This window comes from Triticum aestivum, chromosome 7B (genome assembly GCF_018294505.1).
Source record: "Triticum aestivum cultivar Chinese Spring chromosome 7B, IWGSC CS RefSeq v2.1, whole genome shotgun sequence".
Taxonomy (NCBI): Eukaryota; Viridiplantae; Streptophyta; class Magnoliopsida; order Poales; family Poaceae; genus Triticum; species Triticum aestivum.
Genome location: NC_057813.1, coordinates 385,731,472 through 385,751,524, shown reverse-complemented (window position 1 = coordinate 385,751,524; position 20,053 = coordinate 385,731,472). Strand labels below are relative to the sequence as shown.

The window sequence follows — 20,053 nt, the reverse complement described above, 5'->3', positions numbered from 1 at the left end:
CATCTTTTCTTTGTGGTTACAGCCGCACATGTGGATCCGAGACTCCCCTGGAAAAAAATCGACGCATTCTTCCATATCCGGCAAAGCACGTAAAACATACAGTACATGTTTTAGTGTCGTTGTCTAGACTACTATCTAGAAAACCCCACACAAGTACACCTTAGGCATCTTACCAAGGACCCTTACTCCAACTACTTGCTACGGCATGAGCACCCCGAACGATGAGACGCCGCTGATGGGGTCTAATGGCAAGATGCAGTATAAATCGCATCGCAAATAGTAAGTGGTACATGGAAAATATTGTTACTCCAAACCTTTTTTTCCTACTAAATCAAAGTAAATTTTATGTTTAGGTCTATGTTATATAGTTCCTTTGGTCCTCGCTCTAGTTATGGTATGTGGTTTATTGTTATTGATAACACAAATAGTTTTAGTTTATCGGGTTATTTTCGAAAAACATATTTTTTTACTTTAGTATGAGTGATTTTCCTCATAGCGGGAAATTTGATTACACAACTTTTTAAATGAAGTTGAATCAAAATCCAGGTATATCAACTTTTTTTTGCGGGGTCAGGTATATCAACTTGCTGTACAATTGTTCTTGCATTGTGGTAGCTCTCTTAGTTCGCGCGAAACTTAAAGTGTTTTTGAACCTTAAAAGTAGAAAATCAGGTCAAAAAATTCTAGCATATCCTGCAAAACAATGACTCGGCTCAGTTCTGTAAAAAAGGGAATTTGGATGTAAATCCAGTTGCAGAGGGCAATAGCCCGATCTCAGTTACAGTCCAAATCCAGCTATAATTAAATGTTTGCTGTATTGATTCCCTATTTGCAATTTGAAAACCCATATCCAGCCATGTCCCAACAACGCAATTACTGTAGTACATTACAGGTTTGCCAAAAAAGTGAAAGATGTAAATCCAAGTGTAAACTGCAGGTGCCCGATTAATTGCTTTTATTGATTCTTTTCTAATTTGAATTTGATTTCCGTAAGGAAAAAAAAATGTAAATCTGATTTCCACGCGGTGCTTAAACCCCAAATCTCTCAACTCTGAAGCGCGACAACGCTTGGGGTCGACACGCGCCGGAGGTCACAGCGCCGCCCCATCACACCCGCCGAAGCCGAAGCCCGCGCCGCCGCCGCCTCTGCAGACGCCGCCGCTTCCTACAAGGCGTGGGCCGAGAGGAATAGGGGGAAGGGGAAGGGGAAGGCGGCGGCGGCGGAGGAGAAGGAGGCGCCAGAGCCCCAACCTCTCCCGGCGCGCATGGCGAGGCTGGGCCCGGGGCAGGGGTTAGGGTGCGAGGCGGCCGTGGGGTCGCTGGCGCCCAGCCGGAGCCGGGAGTACAAGCTCTGCAGCAAGCACACCGAGGGCAAGCGCCCGCTCTACGCCATTGGCTTCAACTTCATCGACGCCCGCTACTACGACGTCTTTGCCACCGTCGGCGGCAATCGTGTAAGCTTTCTGTGGTCGCCCACCCGCTCGATCTTTGCTCTGTCTTTAGATTTGGGAATGTTCTTAATTGTGAGTGGTTGAACGGGAGAGCTGGGGTTCCGGTGCGCGGGGCTCCATAGGAGGATCCGACCTTCGTAGAGGGATTCCGAGAGCCCCAAATTTTCCACAAAATGGAGAGGGCGACCGCTGGCCAAATCTCCCTGTGGAGGCCAAGGGGTGAAGGAACCTCCCAAATAAGGTCGAGGGAGCTGCAAGCTTGGCTTTTGGTTCGGAAAATTTGGACCTTCGATTGGGAAAACAGGGTGCTGTTTGCCACAAGTTTTGATATATCTGATAAGAACTCGCATATTCGATGGAACTTTTGATCAATATCACAGTGGAGGGAATTGTTGAGAATCTGGTCGTAGTTTTCTTTTCCATAGGCATCCGGTCGGAGTTTGATTTGAATAATTGTTACTTCTGGTGTGCTCCTGTCCACAAGTTGACTCTGTTGATCTTGCAGGTGACGACATACCGTGGCCTCCCCGACGGTAATTTGGCTGTTCTGCAAGCATACATTGATGCGGACGTAAGCTCCATTACAATCTCTAGAGTGTTCAGTTTCTTATATTGGTTGTACTTTCTCTGAGGCTGATGAGGTCTGCATCTTATCTCAGGATGCTCAGTCATTCTACACTCTGAGCTGGGCTTGTGACCTTGACGGCACACCACTGCTAGTGGCAGCAGGAAGCAATGCGGTCATTCGGGTCATCAACTGTGCCACCGAGAAGTTGTTTAAGGTATAATAGTGCCAGAGTTTTCTACTTTCTTATTGTGGCCAACATGGATGAAGTTTCACTTGCATCAATCTACTATGCAGCTGCTTATTTGATGTCCTTTCTGAAAACCGTTACTTATTTGATAATTGTTGGTTTCTCTGTATTGTCCATTCGAGATGATGATTTGGACTTTTAGGAAAAGTTGTGTTTCTGCTATACAGTAGTTTATTTTTGTCCAAAAGAGATTGCAGATGTCAAATACTTTAGTACGTCTAGCATGGTGAAAATTATGTACTCCCTCTGTAAACTAATATAAGAGCGTTCACTAAAGTAGTGATCTAAACGCTCTTTATATTAGTTTACGGATGGAATAGAACCTAGCAGATCTATTCTTCTGAGGTAGTCATGAAATTGGGCATATATATGACGATTCAATATCCTAAACTAATGATTACGAACGTGGAGTAAGTTTCTTATTTCGTCTTACAATCATGCAGAGTTTTCTTGGCCATGGTGATTCAATAAATGAGATAAGAACTCAACCATTGAAGCCTTCGCTCTTCATTTCTGCAAGCAAGGTTGGCAGATAACCTAGTGATGCTGGATATACCTATGCCTTTTACCTTTCTGATGCAGTTTATATGGCCTTATATAGGATGAGTCTGTTAGGCTATGGAATGTCCATACAGGTATCTGCATCTTGATTTTTGCTGGAGGAGGAGGTCACCGTAATGAAGTATTGAGTGTTGTAAGTTACACCTACCTCCTAGTGACATTGTTTTATATTACCACTCACTTCACTGCCCAAAGATATGTTTGGATTGTGGCCAAAAGCTACCCTACTAATACTTTGTTCATAATCAAAAACTTGGTCTTTGTTAGGATCATGGACAATTTTCTGGCATGCCAATGCTCGTTTGGCCATCCTAGTTCAGTTTTCTTACCAATGTTGGCCAAATCATGGGCTAGCAAAATCTTCACCAAAATTATAGCTTGGGCTAAATCCGAACACACTCTAAATATAGCTGTCTGCCAGCTACTGGCATTATTGAGTGGATCATTTTAGTTAGTATCACTGAAAAATAAAACATTTTATCTCGGCACTAACTGTCCTTTCATTCATACTTCCGTTATATCAGGACTTCCACCCTTCTGATATCTACCGAATTGCCAGTTGTGGCATGGATAATACTGTTAAAATCTGGTCAATGAAAGGTTAGCAAACCATTTCATCAATCTTGCTTCCTATTTACATTTTATTACTGCTGATCACTGACATGGTTTGTTAATCTTGTCATAGAATTTTGGCCATACGTGGAGAAATCCTTTACATGGACTGACCTTCCATCAAAATTTCCAACAAAATTTGTCCAATTTCCAGTATGTTAAGTATCTCTCATCTTTGAACCTGTTATTATGCAAACTTTTAGTATTGACCCTCTCAGCATCGTGCTGATCTATCCCTTTTCAGCTTATGACTTCCGTGGTGCATTCTAACTATGTTGACTGTACTAGGTGGCTTGGTGACTTCATCCTGTCGAAGGTAAATTGCTCATTTTTGTAGGAGAGACGAATTAGTGTGAACACAATGTTTAGAATGCTTACTGGTGCAAAATTTCAGACTATACCTGAAACCTGTAATATCATACTTTACAGTCTTTTTTTTAATATCAAAGATTAGTGTTGCCACCTGTTTTTCAATGCTGATATAATTATTTCCTGAAGGATGAGAACATCTGATCTGCTTTGCCTTGAACTTGCAGAGTGTTGACAATGAAATTGTTCTGTGGGAGCCAAAAATAAAAGAGCAGGGTCCCGGCGAGGTGATGCAGTTTTACTTTTAAAGAACTATAGGGCTTAACACATTATACTTTTGTACTGATCCAAACTAGTTCTGGTTGTGCTCCTTTGTTTCTAAAAATGATGCCGGCCATACTATGTGCCTTCGTCTGAAGTGATTCTTCATTCCATATGCAGGGTAGCATTGATGTTCTTCAGAAGTACCCTGTGCCCGATTGTGACATTTGGTTTATCAAATTCTCATGTGATTTTCACTTCAATCAATTAGCAATAGGTAACACTTTATATTGAAATTATTATCTGCGGACATATTTCTGTATTGTACTTATGTGATTGTCAACAAGTTTCTGAGGATGGCTGTACTTATACACGTGAAAAAACTGATATTTGTAGAAAGCATGCTCGTGGCTAATCGTTTGCTCGTAAACGAACTCATCTACATGCACCTGATCAGGGTTAGATGAAATTCCAAAAGTATAACTCTTGTGGTTAATCGTTTGCTTGTAAACAGGCAACCGCGAAGGCAAAATCTATGTGTGGGAAGTGCAGGCGAGCCCTCCTGTGCTAATTACCCGGTAAGTTTAACCGAGCAAGTTCAGCTATTCCCAATTTCTCCTTCTGTGCATGTGGTGGTGGTGCTAGCTACTAACTTGTATGTTCGTGCATGTACACACTGATAATTTCCAGGCTGAGTAGTCCGCAATGCAAAATGCCAATAAGGCAGACTGCAGTGTCGTTTGATGGAAGGTACATCACCATATTCCGTTCGCCACCTCTGATTCAGTAGTACCTCTCTAGCATTTATTTTTCCTGTACTTTTATGGATATAGCTTCTCATGTGTGCTATGTGCATCCATCATAGTTTTTCTTCTTTCAAGTCTGGTTTTGGTGTTGGCGCATAAGAATTGTGTGTCACTCTTCTTCTTTTCTTCCATTCTTCAGCACGATCCTTGCCTGCGGCGAGGATGGCAGCATATACCGCTGGGACGAAGTGGAACATCAAGCTGCAAAAAATTGAAGCAACCGAAAACCACCATGCCGTGCGACCCCATGGCAATGCCAGCCAGTTTGAGCTTGACTTGGGTAGTTGTTGTGTTGCTACTTAGTGGGTTGTACCCATTACTTAGTCGAGAAGCTGGGGTGAATGAGCTTATAATGTTGTAAGCTAGGATGTTGTTGATTCGATGATTTGATGGATGTTTCCGTTTATTAGGTTGGCTGTATCATGTACCGAATGTGGGAGTTAAACTTAAATCCTCGTTCCTACTAGTTTGTTCTGTATCAATAGTGGGAGATTCATTCATTCATGGGTTTCTTTTCAAATGTTTCCTCGACCTCGAGTCTCTCTAGGCTCTAGCTACGAGCTTCGTCTGAAGCTAGTGGCTGGGTGAAGACAAAGAGGAGGAGTGTCTGACGACACGGGTGGCCGTTTGGCGCCAAAATGTGCCGCGGTCAGGTGGTCGTGATCGCGGGCCGGGAAAGAAATCGTCCTCTTCCTCGCAGCCATTGGCGACCAAGACACATGATATCTCTGAATGATTTTTTTTGATGGTGTTTCTGAATAAAAAGTTGAAGTCGAAGGAACTTGGCTTGTGGGGACGCCTCGTCGACAGATTTCTTCTAGTAGTAAAAATCTCTCACGCTGGTTTCTTTCCTCTCACTAAAAACCGATCCGATTGAAAAAAGGAAACAGCACCCTCCATACCCTCGTTGTTTCATCGTCGTCTCGCTAGGTTTCTCACACCCCGAGTTCTCATCCTCGCCGCCGCCGATTCTCGCTGCCAAGACCCGCTAACTAGCCTCCTCGGCGCTCCCTTCGCCTTCTTCCCCGCACCACCCTCCACCCCGCCGCCACATCTCCTTCGCCGCCGCTCCGTCCTCCCGCGGGCGTCACCTCTCCGTCCTTCCTCCGGCGCCGCGGGCGCGCGGCTCTCCATCGTCGTCCCTCGCTGCCGTGCCTCCCCTGCATCTCCGTCGCTGCCTCGGTGAACTGCACGTGGAAACGAGAGGAATGACGGGTCGCGGGGCCACAACGCGTTACCTCACCGCCGCTGGTAATTTTGCATCTTCGCTTACCGATGAATACATTGTTGCTGTGAAATACTACTAATTGTTCGGTTGCATGCTACTTGATAGCTGTGCGTGCATTTGGATGTTTAGCAACAAGCAAACCTTGCCGGCTGAACTTATTCACCATGAGTTTCCTTTTATCTTGATGATGTATAGCACGAATTCCTGCGGTTGCAAGCCAAGTGTATCGTTGGGCAAAATGCCCACATTCCTAGACAGGTCCATTAGGATGCCGCCGCTGAAGATTTTTGAGACATGAATGCTGCCGGCGCTACTCCTTCATAGCCTTTTGATTTTGTTTTCACTATATCTTCGTTGTTCAAGGTGTATATATCCAATTCCTTGATGATCGTGCTTGGTAGGTTTATGGTGTTGGTTACCATAATTTGTGGAAATCGGTATCGAAAGGTGTCATTCTGCCGAATATTAAAAATTATTCATGGGTACTTACCTTACTGGAAAAATGATGTACTGCTGGACAACTGTACAAGTATTTAGCTGTTCGTTTTCTCAACCCATAAACGATCCGTTCTTTTATCTTCATAACTTATCATCAAGAATTGGACATATGATACTTGAATGACTCAAGTGCGCTGCATTATGTGTTGTCCCCCTTCGTCAGAGAAGCGTCTTTCTGTTTCTTATTTGGATGATATGCAGAAGTATTTAACCTGCGTTTTTTTACCCATAACTTGATTGTCTTAATTAATAGGAAACTACATGAAACTTTATGTGGATTTGATTTGGACTTTCTGTACGTAGCCGAGTTTAGAGTCATACTTTCATAGTGAGCTAAACGGTATTACTTTTAATCATCAGTAACTTGATAAATTTTAACATAAAAACACATGTTAACGTAGTTATCTAAACTTTTTTTTTTTGCTTTTGTATAACCTTACAAGTGGATACACACATTCCTCATGGCACCAGCGGCCAACTGGGATAACAAACTAACTAGTGCATAAAAATCTGAAGAGGCACGAGGAAAAGTGAGTCGCCTATGAGATATGCACAACAGCCCATTCCTCAGGCAGAAAAGTATCCCCCCTCCAAACTTTTATAGGAAAAGGGAAGTTCTTATACTGGATATCGGTGGTCAGCTGATCTCATTATCTTATATACTGCCTGAAACTCATTGGGAAGCTCATGTGAAATATGACTTTAGACAGTCTGTTACATGGTCAGCAAGCCACCTATGGGACCACTGTTTTCCTGCACCATTATATTTTCTTCTTGTTGATATATGAACTGCACATCTCTTTTTGTGTTGGATATCTTTACTGGTGTAATGCACCTCACCTGTAAGCATTAGGATTCATTCATTGTCTTCCTTTTGCTGGTTTTTAGCGAAGGTGTATTCATGTGTGCCGATGGAATACCTTCCTTTTCTTGCCTTCACTGTCTGATGCATATTGCTTATGTTTTTTCAGTCATCAATTTACCTTTCCCCACAAAAACAAATGGACCTTTGCCATTTCTTTTGCAGATAATGGTGATGAGCTCAACAGCAGCATCGTTGTTGGTAAATACCATCGGCACTTACAGTCTACTCCACCTACAAAGAGCTATGGCAAGGTGCACACTTCAGTGTCCTCAGTCCTAATTTTCTATGTTACTATACTTTTGTGGTGACTATATACAAATGTTTTGACAACTTTCCTGGTTATTCATAGGGCACTGGAGCAGCATTCACTAAAGAGCTAGGCTATTTTAACACAGGCAAACATGTTTCCCAAATGAAAGATCGGAAAAGAGCAACAAACCCCGTGAATCATCAACCAAAAAGGCGTAAAGTTTGTCAAAATATTTCTGAGGAGAAACATTTAGATATGGATGATAGTAAGTTAGATTTGAAGTTCTGTACAGGAAGTCGAAAGAAAAAAAACTTTGTTGAGCCAAAGGACTTGTCCCATAAACTACAGAGAGAAGATCTTACTTTTGGGAGTTCAACCAAGAGGTAATCACTCCTGTTTGCTGACCCAGGTCATCTGTTGTTTACCTTTAGAAGTTTTATGAACTATGTTATCTCTTCTCTAGCATTTCGTCGGTTTTGCTTACGCATCCGAGACTTTTTACTTTGTTGTACGACATTTACGCCTTTTTATGTCATTTTGATTGTGCGCAAATCCATTTATTGATTATTTCTCCTTCTATTGCCACTCTGTCAGCTACATTGCATTCCATCTATAAATAATATGAATATAAACTTGAACTGCAGCGATGGCAGTGGTAAACGTGTTTGAAACCACTATTGCTTGTGCCGTGCTTCCGGTCTCCCATTGGTACCCCACATCACATTATGTTTCTCTGATAAATTTACTGATGTGCAGATGGTACCATTCCAAGAATCAGACCTACCAATATGAGAGGTTAAATACAGGAAACGAGAATAAGGTGAATACGCTGACAACTGTTTCACGCCTTTCTTTGATAGTTCTGTGGTATTATTTTTTCCATTCACTCCTTGTGAAATGAAATCTATTATTTGAACTAAAATTCATATCCGCATCTAGCATTATATTTATTATGGTGTAACATTATTGGTACAAATGCAAAAGTTGTTTCTATTATTTCATCGAGCACTATGTTTTCTGAATATATTTTTCTTAGCATAAACAACAGAGAAGCCCTATACTTTGAACAATAAATGTTTTGGGTTAAAACCTATATCCGCCAAATACAAATAATGGTCATGCAATCATATAAGGTGTTTGGATTTTATTTACCGAGAAAATCGTCATTGCTGTGTATGTACTTCCATCATTTATTTCATTGATATTAGCTGCAAATGTTAGACATGAATTAAGATTTCTACATATGTATTCCAATGATGTTTTTATCATTTTCAGGAATTAGTTTTCTTCAGTGACGAAGATACAAAACTCGCTAAATCTGTTGATGTCAAGGTGGCTAATAAACGGCAAATTGGTAACACAATAAGTAATAATGTTCTTGCCTACTAACATTTCATCACTATATGTTGTAAAATAGTGACCAATTATAAAATGTAGTACAAATTTGCATTGTTGGATAGATAGGTATTACAGGGGTCGGTAGGTATTACGTGAGAGAGGGGGGGGGGGGTTCACTAGCAATGAAGAGTTTGTAAAATGTGTCTAAGCGAATGGTAACAACAGTAATGCTAGAAAATGGGCGGATTAGGGCATGTACAAAGGTGGCATATGGATATAGATGCCCCACAACAAAAAGTAGTTTGAGGCATCTATATTGATTTTTTCTCCCCCAATGCAAGCTACTACTAGTGGGCCTCATCAAAGAATAGAAAATGATTCTCACTACACATGTATCCATACTCTCTACTTCAACTTTTTTTTACTTTATGCACCGGACCACACTTTTTATCTTCAAGCACCTGCCTCCTGCAGAGGATTCCGCTTCCCCATCCGAATCTATTTCTCCTGTCATCCGATCCTACATGGCATGTGAGACATCACCCGGAGGTTATGCATTGGCCATGCCCTTAAGAGAATGAAAGTGGAGGGAAAGGAAAGGTAGGGAAAAAGATAATGCTTTGTCTTGCAAGAGGAGGATGATTAAGAGCATCTCTAGCAGGTCCCGCAAACCGGGCCATCCGGCAAAATAAACATCGGTTTGCGGGACGGAGGGGGTTTGCCCGACCCGAATAAATCCCCCAATTTTGGCCATCCCGGAATTTTTTTGTGGGATCCCGAATCCACGATCTCATTTCCTAAATATCTACAGGATTTCGATCAATTTTGACGTTTCCTCTTTCCTTTTGGCGCGAACGCATTTCCGCCCGCTTTCGTTCACGCCTCCACTCCCCGCCGCCGCCGCCGCACATCCCTGTCCATTCTTGCTACCTCGCGCCACCAGAAAGCTTCGCCACCCCGTGCCACATCCATTGCACCAAGTTTCGGCGCGGGGGGGGGGGGGGGGGGGGGGGGGGGTGCCCATTTGTGTCCACGCCTCGTGGCCGCTGCCGGCCATGGATCCCGCCCCGTTGCTTGGCGCACGACCTTGTAGCTGGTGGATCCGGTTGGTCGCCAGTGAGCCTCGTAATTGGTGGGGCTCGCCCGCGCGCGTACGAGGAAGGCCGTGGCGCGGCTTTGCTTCTGTCAGCGAGGAGAAGAAAGGGGCGGTGCAGCGCGGTTTTGCTTTGGCCGGCTTCAGGCGAGGTATGTCCAAGACCCGCGGGTTTGTGCTCGATTTGGCTTGGAGTAGGTTCAGGTGAAATTCAAGGGTGTTTCATGTGCATTTTATAGATGGATTGGAGTTCGTCCTCGTCGTCTTCGTCTTCGTCCGATGATTCGAACAATGTGGTGTTGTAATAGTTATTCAAATTTGAACATTTGTTGTAACGAAAACGATTGTTGTATTGTGAATTGCTTTTCGGACCATTCATATTTATATTATGATTCCATTCAGTTTTCTTTGTTGAAGTCTCTAATTTACGAAGCTATGAAAAACTTGCGGTATCGCGAGCCCTCCGGCGCGGACATATCACGTAAACGTGTCCCGCAAACATTTGTGGGACGGTTCACGGGTCTGTTCCTTCGAAGGGTTCGCGGTACCGTAAACAAGTTTTGCTAGGGATAGAGAGTTGTTATTGCTCATTATATTGATGACCCTCCCCAATAACCCTAGATGACCCTTGCGGCCGACGCTGCCTCCCTCTCCCTTGAGCGGTCTCTGCCGTCTCCCTTGAGCGGTCTCTACCGTCACGATGTCTTTATTGGTAGTGTGCTTCCTATGCTGTCTGTGGGTTTGTTAGAGAAAACAAGAGGCAAACATTTTAAAATGATAATGGTGGTGGAGTGTGTTCTTCTGAACCATAAAAGATATACGTTTCATTTCTACAAACTATGTCTATTTGCTTCTTCTTTTGTACCTTGTATATTTTTCATTATCATAAATTTATCAATGTTGCATACTGATGCCAGGGATGTTACAACAGATGATTCTAAGCAGGGCAAGGAGAAGGTGACTATAAAAAAAGAACAAGGAGAAGGTGGTCTCGAAAAAGAAGAAGCTAGAGAACACTGAGCTTTATTATCGATTTACATAACATAGAGGAAGGTGAAGAAGCAGGACTTTAAGATGTTATACTTGGTTAATTTTTGCATAAGCAACAAATATTTGAAACAGACACTGTGACCAGAATTACGACAACATCGGTGTTCATCTTGTTAAACATGAATAGACCAACGTGTGGTAATTAAATTACATATAATTTTCAAGTGTAAACGGCATGAATACTTGGATTGACTGGGAAAATCAGTCAGCTCACATGTGGTTGCTTGGCTAGCTGCGTGCGCGTGCGCTGGAGGGACCGAGCCGGCACTGCTACTCCGGCATGACGTGGCCGGACTTCCGCAAGGGCGAGTGCAAGCGCGGCGATGCATACGATTTCATCCATGGGGTCTTCGTGTTGAGTGTTGGCTCCATCCGGGGTCAAATTTCGTTTTTTTGACCCTTTTTTGCTAGTTTTCCTGGATCTGACCCTGTCTGTATTTTTTTTGAGATATGACCCTTTCTGCTACCGCCAGAACCCCGGGCGGTAGCTTTTGACATCCTATCGCCGCCCTAGCTGGCGGTAGGGGTGGTTGACGGCCGTTAACGACTGCTTATGTGGCAAAGGAACCTACCGTCAACGTCTTCGGCGGTAGGTCTGTACACCCAACCGCCAGGGTCCCTGGCGGTAGGGTCGCTTGGAGGATAAGGTGGTGGGGCCCACGCACCACCCATCCCCCCAATCATCTTCTCCCCCGTGAGCTCAAGCCCTCTTGCCCCTTTTCTCCCCCACCAAAGCACCCATTAGATCCACCTCCATTGCTTGAGATTTGTCTGGTGGATCCGGGGCATTTGCATCACCCAAGGTACCTCTCCCACTCCCCTTTCTTTTGGTTGGTTGGAATCACCTAATTTTGTTGTAATCAACTAGTTTTGCAAACCCTAGTTATTGCTCAAGTTCTTGCATTTGTGCATTTATGTTTTGTTTAAGTATTGTGTGTCAATCATTGTTGTGAGAGGTTAGATTTTGTGTAAGGGTTAGTGATTTAGTTAGGGAAGGGTTAGGGTTAGGGTTTGGGTTAATGCTATGATTAAGGTATACAAGTTCTTTGATTGAAAGTATGCATATTGTAGATAGTTCATCCATATGAAATGGCCGGCTCATGGATGACTCAATTTGTTTTCCATTGTTTTTAGATGGATAAACTAGTGAATCTGCATTATTTGGACAAGGCGACATTTATGAATGGAAATGCCGATGAAGGGGAGGAGGCCATGGTTTTTGACACAAGCCCAAGCAATGATGATATTGTAGTGAAAGTGAGAAGCGTCTTAAATTGGATTAACCGAAGTGATGAGGTGAAGCTTATTGGGAGGTTGATGAGGACATCAATACCATTGTTACACCCACAACCCCTACTGCTACATATACTGGACCAGTAACTAGAGCTCGCGCACGCCAATTAAATTATCAGGTACTTCCATTTCTTGGTAATGATTCTAATGTTCATGAGAATATGATGCTGCCTAAATTGGATACATTTGTTTTGCTTACAAATGAATGGCCTAGCATGGATAAGAGGGAAGAACACCGGAGCAAGACCAAGCATGGAGATGATGGCATGCACAAGGGGAACAAGAACAAAGTTACAAGTGATGATTTCAGGAGTTTGAAGCCACCATAATGAGTGCATGAAGCCTTGGACGAAATATACAAGATGCCACTTCATAAATTTCGTCCAGAGGCTATTCTAAGTGTTGCGTCACCTTATTATTGGGCCAGGTCCATGTAATTTTGAAATACATAAGTATAGGCTATTTTTAGAGTCCGTATGTGTGGAGAAACAAGAGATAGGGTTGGTTTCTGACCCCTTCCCCAAGGGCCACGAAATTCCCCCCTCTTCCTCCATATATACATCTCTTGGGGCACCGTTTAGACTTTCGGTTTTGTTTAGATTAAAAGTTCGCCATAGCCGCAACTTCGCGTACTTCGTTTGTGTTCAACGACCATACAAAGTCGTCTCAGAACCCCACGTTCATTAATAAAGCTTTCCTCTTATATTCGCAATATCCAAATTGCAATTTCAGTTTCTTGCTTGTTCTTCATTTGCTCGCAGGAAAATAGAACCTCGTGGTCAGGTTGATCGTGCTCCGGCGTGGTCAATAACCCCTCGGAAGTTGGTTTAGTGATTGCTAAGGCACGACGTCTCGCATATTCGTAGTCAGATCGTCAAGGTCAACTCCCACAGAAAACGATAGCCACCATCTCATCGAAAGACGGGACACCTTTGCCTCTATCAAGTGGTATCCGATTTTCAGGTTGCTCGGTGAGATTTTACTGTTTTTCATAGTTTAGATCGATTATGTTTCTTCATACCTATAGTCCATGAAAAAGCCAAAAACAATTAGGGTTAGTTCATCCTACCCGAACCAATCTGAGCCTTTGCATAATCTTTTCTGTATTTGTTTTGTTGAATTTGCGGTTGCATCGTCGTGTCAAGTTGCTGGTCTTAGCGTCTAGTCTTTTAGAGTTTTGAGTTCTGGTCATAAGTTGTCACGCCGCCACCAAACTATCATCATCGCCCCTGCCATCTACCACCATCGCTTATTCATCACCAATCCGTATCCATATACCACCACCAGTCCGTATCCATATACCACCACCGCTGCCATATCTTTCCATCATATATTCGCCACCAGTCCGTGCTTCACTGCCCATCATATACCATCATCACCAGTCCGAGTTCCACCAGATTTATCTACGCCACCAGTCCTAGTCCGAGTCCAATATTTGTTCCTTTATTTACGAGTTCCAGATCACGCGATACTACGAGACGTGACCAAGTCGGACTCCCCAACTTCTGTGCTACCCGCAGTAGAAAAATAGTTCCAGTTTCAAAAAAAAACTAAGTCTGGAAAATTCTGGCTAGGCAGTTTTTAGACCATTTGTAGACTTTTTTGAAAAAAAATTGTTGCAGAGCAAAAAAAAAGAGGAAAGAAGTGCAAACAAAAAGTGAAAAAAAAATCTGAGTGTGCTCCTCCCTTGATTATGTGCCGCGCCGTGATTTTGTTAGTGTTCTAGGCTCGCGTCTCTAGTACGGTCTAGCCTAGGACTAGCACAGTACCGTCGTTGAGCGTTTATTCAACTTTGCATCTCTGAATTGATTATTGCTGATCCTTTTTGCTACCATATTATAAGCCTTCCCAGCTCCACATGCATCTACGTCGTGCGTTTGACACCGCCTGGCCATCACTCTATCCAAGCTTTGAGAATTTTGACTACAACGGTTGCCGATCACCACCTGCTGCTGGGTAAGAACTGGTAAGAATTTGAGATTCACTTGACGGGTTTGTGACACACCACCACCACTTCCTAGTAGTCTGTAGGATCATATTCTTGTGTGTTTCTATTGCTGCTAACCATGGCAGGATCACAAGCCGATGAGGCTGATTGGGAGACCATGACGAATAAACAACTACATGATAAATTTCAGCAAATGATGAGTGGACAGGTGCAAGATGTGCTAAACAGATTTGAAGAAGCCATGGAGAAGATAGATGGCATTGAGAAGACGTTTGAAACAAAGCTCGATAACAAGTTTAACGAATTGCTCACGCGTCTTCCACAACCACCGTCGGCTGCACCTATCGCACCTCTGCAACGACAACAACAACACCCCCTTCTGAATCAGTTTGGACGAGCGAAGCGTGTTCCTCTTGAGGATGGCCAAACTTCTGGTGTTGCTGTACCTATTGTTGATGCTTCTTTGGCTCCTGCTACTGCTGCTGGTGGTACCCAGGAGGATGATGATTATGCGGGCGATTATGAGGATGAGGTTGATCAAAATCAGAACTACGTGCAGCCACCAGCACCACCACCAGTAGGTCGACCTCAGGTATATATTCACAACGGTAGGCCTGCACCACCACCTCGGGTACGAGATAATGACCATATTCTTAAACTGAAGTTGAATATTCCACCATTTGAGGGTAGATATGTTCCTAATATATATCTTACATGGGAGTTAGAAACTGAACAACGTTTACATGTTTACAATATCCCGAGGAGAGACGGGTTGCTGCCGCTGTTTGTGCTTTCACTAGTTTTGCATGTGTATGGTGGTCTGAACATTGTAGATTATATCCTATTCCAGCTACTTGGGCTGCTTTGAAAACTGCTATACGTACTAGTTGGGTTCCACCATATTATCAACGTGAATTGCTTCAAAATTGGAGCGTTTAAGACAAGGAAAAAATTCTGTAGAAGAATATCATCAGGAATTACAAACTGTCATGATTAGATGTGGTATTGTTGAGGAGAATGAAGCTATGCTTGCACGTTTTATGGGTGAATTAAATAGAGAGATTCAGACCATTCTAGAGTATAAGGAGTATACTAATATCACTCGTTTATTCCATCTTGCTTGTAAAGCTGAACGTGAAGTGCAGGATCGACAGGCATTGGCGCGAACTAACTTTTCTGCAGGTCGACCTTCATCATGGACACCACGTACATCCTCTACTCCCACACGTCCTACTACAGCACCACTGACTTCAGCCGCCAATTCCAACCGAGATACAAGAAAACAAGCACCACCACCACCACCTGCCAGGAGTACACCTTCCGGTCCCGTACAGAGCTCTTCTTCATCCATGGCATCAACAGGGCAAACACATGATATTATTTATCATTGTTGCAAGGGTGGAGGTCATTATGCGAGAGAATGCCCATCTAAGCGTGTGATGATTGCTACCGAGGATGGTGGGTATGAGTTCACTAGTGACTATGATGAGGAGACTTTGGCTCTTATTACAAGTGAAGAACACAGTGGAGATGGTTCTGATCATGAGACGCAATACATGGCTCCTGAAGACGCTGACAGGTATGAATGTTTAGTTGCTCAACGTGTTTTGAGTGTGTAGGTCACACAAGTTGAGAAAAATCAAAGGCATAATTTGTTCCATACAAAGGGAGTTGTGAAGGAACGTTCTGTGTGCGTCATCATAGATGGAGGGAACTGCAACAACTTGGCTAGCATAGAGATGGTGGAAAAGCTATCTCTCACCACAAGACCACATCTACATCCTTACTACATCCAATGGTTCAACAACAGCGGCAAGGTTAAGGTAACACGTACTGTCGTGTGCATTTTAGTATCTCTACATATGCTGATTATGTTGATTGTGATGTGGTACCTATGCAAGCATGTTCCTTATTACTTGGTAGACCATGGCAATTTGATAAAAAGTCTGTACACCATGGTAGAAACAATCAGTATACTCTTGTTCATAAGGATAAAAATATTACTTTGCTTCCTACAACTCCTGATTCTATTTTGAAAGATGATATTAATAGAGCTAATAAAGCAAAACAGGAGAAAAATAAGAGTGAAAATCAGATTGTGGCAAAAGAATTTGAGCAACAAATGAAGCCTAATAATAAACCATCTAGTGTTGCTTCTGAAATTAAATTGAAAAGTGCGTGTTTACTTGCCACCAAATCTGATATTGATGATCCAGATTTCAGCAAATCTGTTTGCTATGCTTTTGTGTGCAAAGATGCATTATTTTCTTTTGAGGATGTACCTTCCTCTTTGCCTCCTGCTGTCACTAACATTCTGCAGGAGTTCACTGACGTCTTTCCACAAGACGTGCCACCGAGATTACCATCCATTCGAGGGATTGAGCATCCGATTGACTTAATTCCCAGTGCTTCGCTGTCATATCCCTAGTTCTGGCCTGACCTATGCTTGCTTCCATCTGTGCATCATGTTTTAATTTTTGAAACTTGAACTGAGGAATTTAGAAGCCTCAAAATCCTAAATAAAAGAAGGGCAAAAACCCTAAAATCTCATTCATTGTTCCAAAATGCTCTTCTGAGATGTTTAATATTTTTGGCAAGGGTTTTGATCCAAACCAAAAATATTGAACATTTTTAAGGATTTATTTTTGGGACTTTGAATTTAAATCATTAGCTATTTGCATTTGAGTTATATTCATATAACTAGAATATAATTTCAAATACCCCTGAAATATTTTATGAGCTTTTGGAAAAGTCCATCTAGCTAAATAAAAATATTCAGAGGAGCTTTTGGCATTGTTTGAATTATTTTAAATTCAACACAGTGGCAAAAGATTAAATAAAAATAAAACAGAACAGAAATATAAAACAGAGCAGAACTTACCTGGCCTTACCTGGCAGCCCGCTGGCCGGCCCAGCACTGTGCTGGCCCGTGCCAGCCACCTGCTTCCTCCCGCCAGAGCAGGCAGGCAGCTGCCTGTCGGCCGCGCGCGCCGCCGTGCGCCACCTCCTGCCTGGTTGCCTCCCTCCTGGATGCGCCTGGAGACGCCACGACACCCCTGGCCTCTCTCTCACTCTCCCTGGAACCCCTCGCGCTCTCCCTCGCTCCTCCCCCCTCCTCTGCTCTCTCTCCCTCACGCGCCCGAGCAGAGCCCGTCGCCGCCACTTGCTGCTGCCGCGGCCACCGCCTCCCCCTCGCTTCTCTGACCAGCCCACGAGCTCCGCCTAGAACCCGAACACCTCTCCGCCGACCCACGCAAGGCCGGAGGACCCCAAGACGACGCCGCGACCCTTCTTCCCCGTCCACGGCCGCCGGATGTCGCCGCCCGATTCGTCGTCCACAGGGCCTCCCTGAGCTCGCCGTCTTCTTCAACCGACTCCCCGTGAGCTCCTCATCTCCTCTCTTTGCTCGCCCCCTCCGTTCTCGTCCCCTAGCTAGCTGCCCGCCGAACCCGAGCTCCGACCGCCGCTGACCTCGTCGCCGCCGTCACTGCAGCCACTGGAGCTCTCATCCAAGTACACCATCGTGCTCAAAACGTCTCCACGAGCCCGTTGCATGCCGCAGCTCGCCCTCCCGTGCCCCCTAGTGGTCGCCCGTGTCTCACCCGAGCTCCGGCGGCCGCAACCGAGCTCGCCGCCGTCGACTCCGGCTACCCCAGGCCCGGCTAGCACCACCTAACGACGCGCGCCGGCGAGGGCACTCCGACGCGCCTAGCCGCAGCTCGAATCGTGCCCTGTGGGCGATTCCCGAGCCTCCGCCGCGTCTGGTCGTTGCCGGCGGCTAGACGCCGGTGGATTAGCCCCGGTTGACCAGGGATTTGACCCCCCTGGGTCACTGACGTGTGGGCCCGGCCCCTGCTAACTTTTGGTTAAGTTAATAACTAATTTTAGTTAAGCCACTGACTCACTGACATGCGGGCCCCGCCCGGCTAACCAAGTTAGTTAGGGTTAATTTTAATTAGGTTAGTTAGCCCAGACACTGACACGCAGGGCCCACAGGTCAGTTTGACCTGGACGGCGCCCGCTGACCTGCTGAGGTCAGCATGAGGTCATGCTGACGCAATAATTCCTTTCTAGAATTAAAATAAATTAGGAAATGATTTATAAATTCCAGAAAATTGTATAAACTTCTAAAAATCATAGAAATTCAACCGTAACTCCAAATTAAATAATTTATATATGAAAAATTATCAGAAAAATTCAAGGAATCCATCTGTACCATTTTCATGCATGTTAGAACAACTTATAGCTGCTGTATAGCACAAATCAATTAAATGGCATTTGAATAATCACATATGGAGTTTGAATTTGAATCTTGTATTCAAACCAACTTCATTTAATCTGGTGCTAGTTGCATTAGCTCAAACACATTCATATTGCCATGTCATGAGCATGCATCATATTGTGCATTGCATTGATTGTATTTCTTCTTTGTTGCCGGTATCTGTTCCCTCCCGGTAGACGATGTTCCGACGTTGTGATCGTTGACACTGATGAAGACTCAATGTTATCTTCAGAAGTGCCAGGCAAGCAAAACACCCTTGTTCATTCTGATACAATCCTACTCTCTCGCTCCTGCTCTCTTTTACTGCATTAGGACAACAACGATTCATCTGTTACTTGCTGCGGTAGCTGAACCCCTTTATCCTCTGCATGACCTGTCATTCCACAGTAAATAGATGAAACCCACTAGCATGAGTAGGAGTTGTTTGAGCCCTGTTGTGCCTACTCATTCTTGCTTGTTTGTCATGCCTGCTACTGCTTAGAGTTGTGTCAGGTCTGATTCATCGGGAATGAATCAGAGGTGTGTGAATATGTCCTACTGTGTGTGAGCTAAGTGTGTGAACACGATTTGGTAAAGGTAGCGGTGAGAGGCCATGTAGGAGTACATGGTGGGTTGTCTCATTGCAGCCGTCCTCAGGAACTGAGTTCTGTGTTTGTGATCCATGATTCAGCTACTACCATGCATTGGGCCCGAAACCAATGGACCCTCTCGGCTTCTTGATCACCCTTGTCCTCTGTCCAGGAGTTGCCAGTAGTTTTTGGTGTTTGTAGTATGCTGGAGGCCGTGGGCAGCGCTGACCGGAGGGGTGGGCTGTGATGCGGTAGGCACGTGGCACGGTGTACCGGGCGCCCGTTTGGTGTCTCAGGAACCCTGTTCACATCGTTTGGGGCTGTGAGCGAAACTCCGGCCGGATCTCCTCATGGATGGAACCCGAATAGGCGATAAACCTGGACTAGAGACTTGAGTGTTTAGGCAGGCCGTGGCCGACACCCACGTTGGGCTTCCGCTTGAAGGTTGCCGAGTACATGACGTGTAAACGGCGGTAAGTGGTGAGAGCGTGTGTGAAGAAGTACACCCCTGCAGGGTTAACATCATCTATTCGAATAGCCGTGTCCGCGGAAAAGGACTTCTGGGTTGCTTATATCAGTTCATAGACAAGTGAAAGTGGATACTTTAAAATACGCAAGATAAGCGTGAGTGCTATGGATGGCGTTCTCGTAGGGAGACGGGAGCGGATCCATAGTGGTGTATTGATATGGTGAATATGTGGACTCGTGTGTGCCACCTCAAAAGAGTTACTTGCAGTCGTAGTTCAGGATAGCCACCGAGTCAAAGCTGGCTTGCTGCAGTTAAACCCCCACCATCCCTTTGTTGATAATGATGCATATGTAGT

General features: G+C 44.4%; 2 protein-coding genes across 6 annotated transcripts; both read left to right on the top strand.

The window, feature by feature from the left end:
- The first annotated feature begins 1,055 nt into the window (after positions 1–1,055).
- LOC123156985 (polycomb group protein FIE1) lies at positions 1,056–5,315 on the top strand. Its single transcript, XM_044575196.1, has 13 exons — positions 1,056–1,454; positions 1,957–2,022; positions 2,111–2,233; positions 2,710–2,790; positions 2,868–2,960; positions 3,352–3,427; positions 3,513–3,592; positions 3,684–3,755; positions 3,976–4,035; positions 4,190–4,286; positions 4,524–4,587; positions 4,700–4,759; positions 4,955–5,315. Exons 1-13 carry the CDS (start codon positions 1,266–1,268, stop codon positions 5,028–5,030), a joined length of 1,137 nt encoding a protein of 378 aa, XP_044431131.1. The 5' UTR covers positions 1,056–1,265; the 3' UTR covers positions 5,031–5,315.
- Positions 5,316–5,622: 307 nt separating this feature from the next.
- On the top strand, positions 5,623–11,261 carry LOC123156986 (uncharacterized). Of its 5 annotated transcripts, none has more exons than XM_044575202.1 (6): positions 5,623–6,066; positions 7,569–7,657; positions 7,756–8,039; positions 8,413–8,476; positions 8,932–8,988; positions 11,005–11,104. In XM_044575202.1, the coding sequence occupies exons 1-6, from the start codon at positions 6,024–6,026 to the stop codon at positions 11,020–11,022; spliced, it is 555 nt and encodes a 184-aa protein (XP_044431137.1). In that variant the 5' UTR covers positions 5,623–6,023; the 3' UTR covers positions 11,023–11,104. The 5 variants fall into 5 exon arrangements, with proteins under 5 accessions (XP_044431137.1, XP_044431133.1, XP_044431136.1 ...); XM_044575198.1 differs by having other exon boundaries at positions 5,624–6,066; positions 8,932–9,010; positions 11,019–11,261; XM_044575201.1 differs by having other exon boundaries at positions 5,624–6,066; positions 8,932–9,010; positions 11,005–11,261.
- Positions 11,262–20,053: the final 8,792 nt, after the last annotated feature.

Excerpts from the sequence above, each read along its gene's own strand:
- LOC123156985 (XM_044575196.1), top strand. The coding sequence starts at position 1,266 with ATGGCGAGGCTGGGCCCGGGGCAGGGGTTAGGGTGCGAGGCGGCCGTG. Across the intron at positions 2,234-2,709 it reads CCACCGAGAAGTTGTTTAAG|AGTTTTCTTGGCCATGGTGA; the intron begins GTATAATAGTGC and ends ACAATCATGCAG. Across the intron at positions 4,760-4,954 it reads GCAGTGTCGTTTGATGGAAG|CACGATCCTTGCCTGCGGCG; the intron begins GTACATCACCAT and ends TCCATTCTTCAG.
- LOC123156986 (XM_044575197.1), top strand. The coding sequence starts at position 6,024 with ATGACGGGTCGCGGGGCCACAACGCGTTACCTCACCGCCGCTG. Across the intron at positions 8,040-8,412 it reads TTTGGGAGTTCAACCAAGAG|ATGGTACCATTCCAAGAATC; the intron begins GTAATCACTCCT and ends ACTGATGTGCAG. Across the intron at positions 9,023-11,018 it reads GCAAATTGGTAACACAATAA|ATGATTCTAAGCAGGGCAAG; the intron begins GTAATAATGTTC and ends ATGTTACAACAG.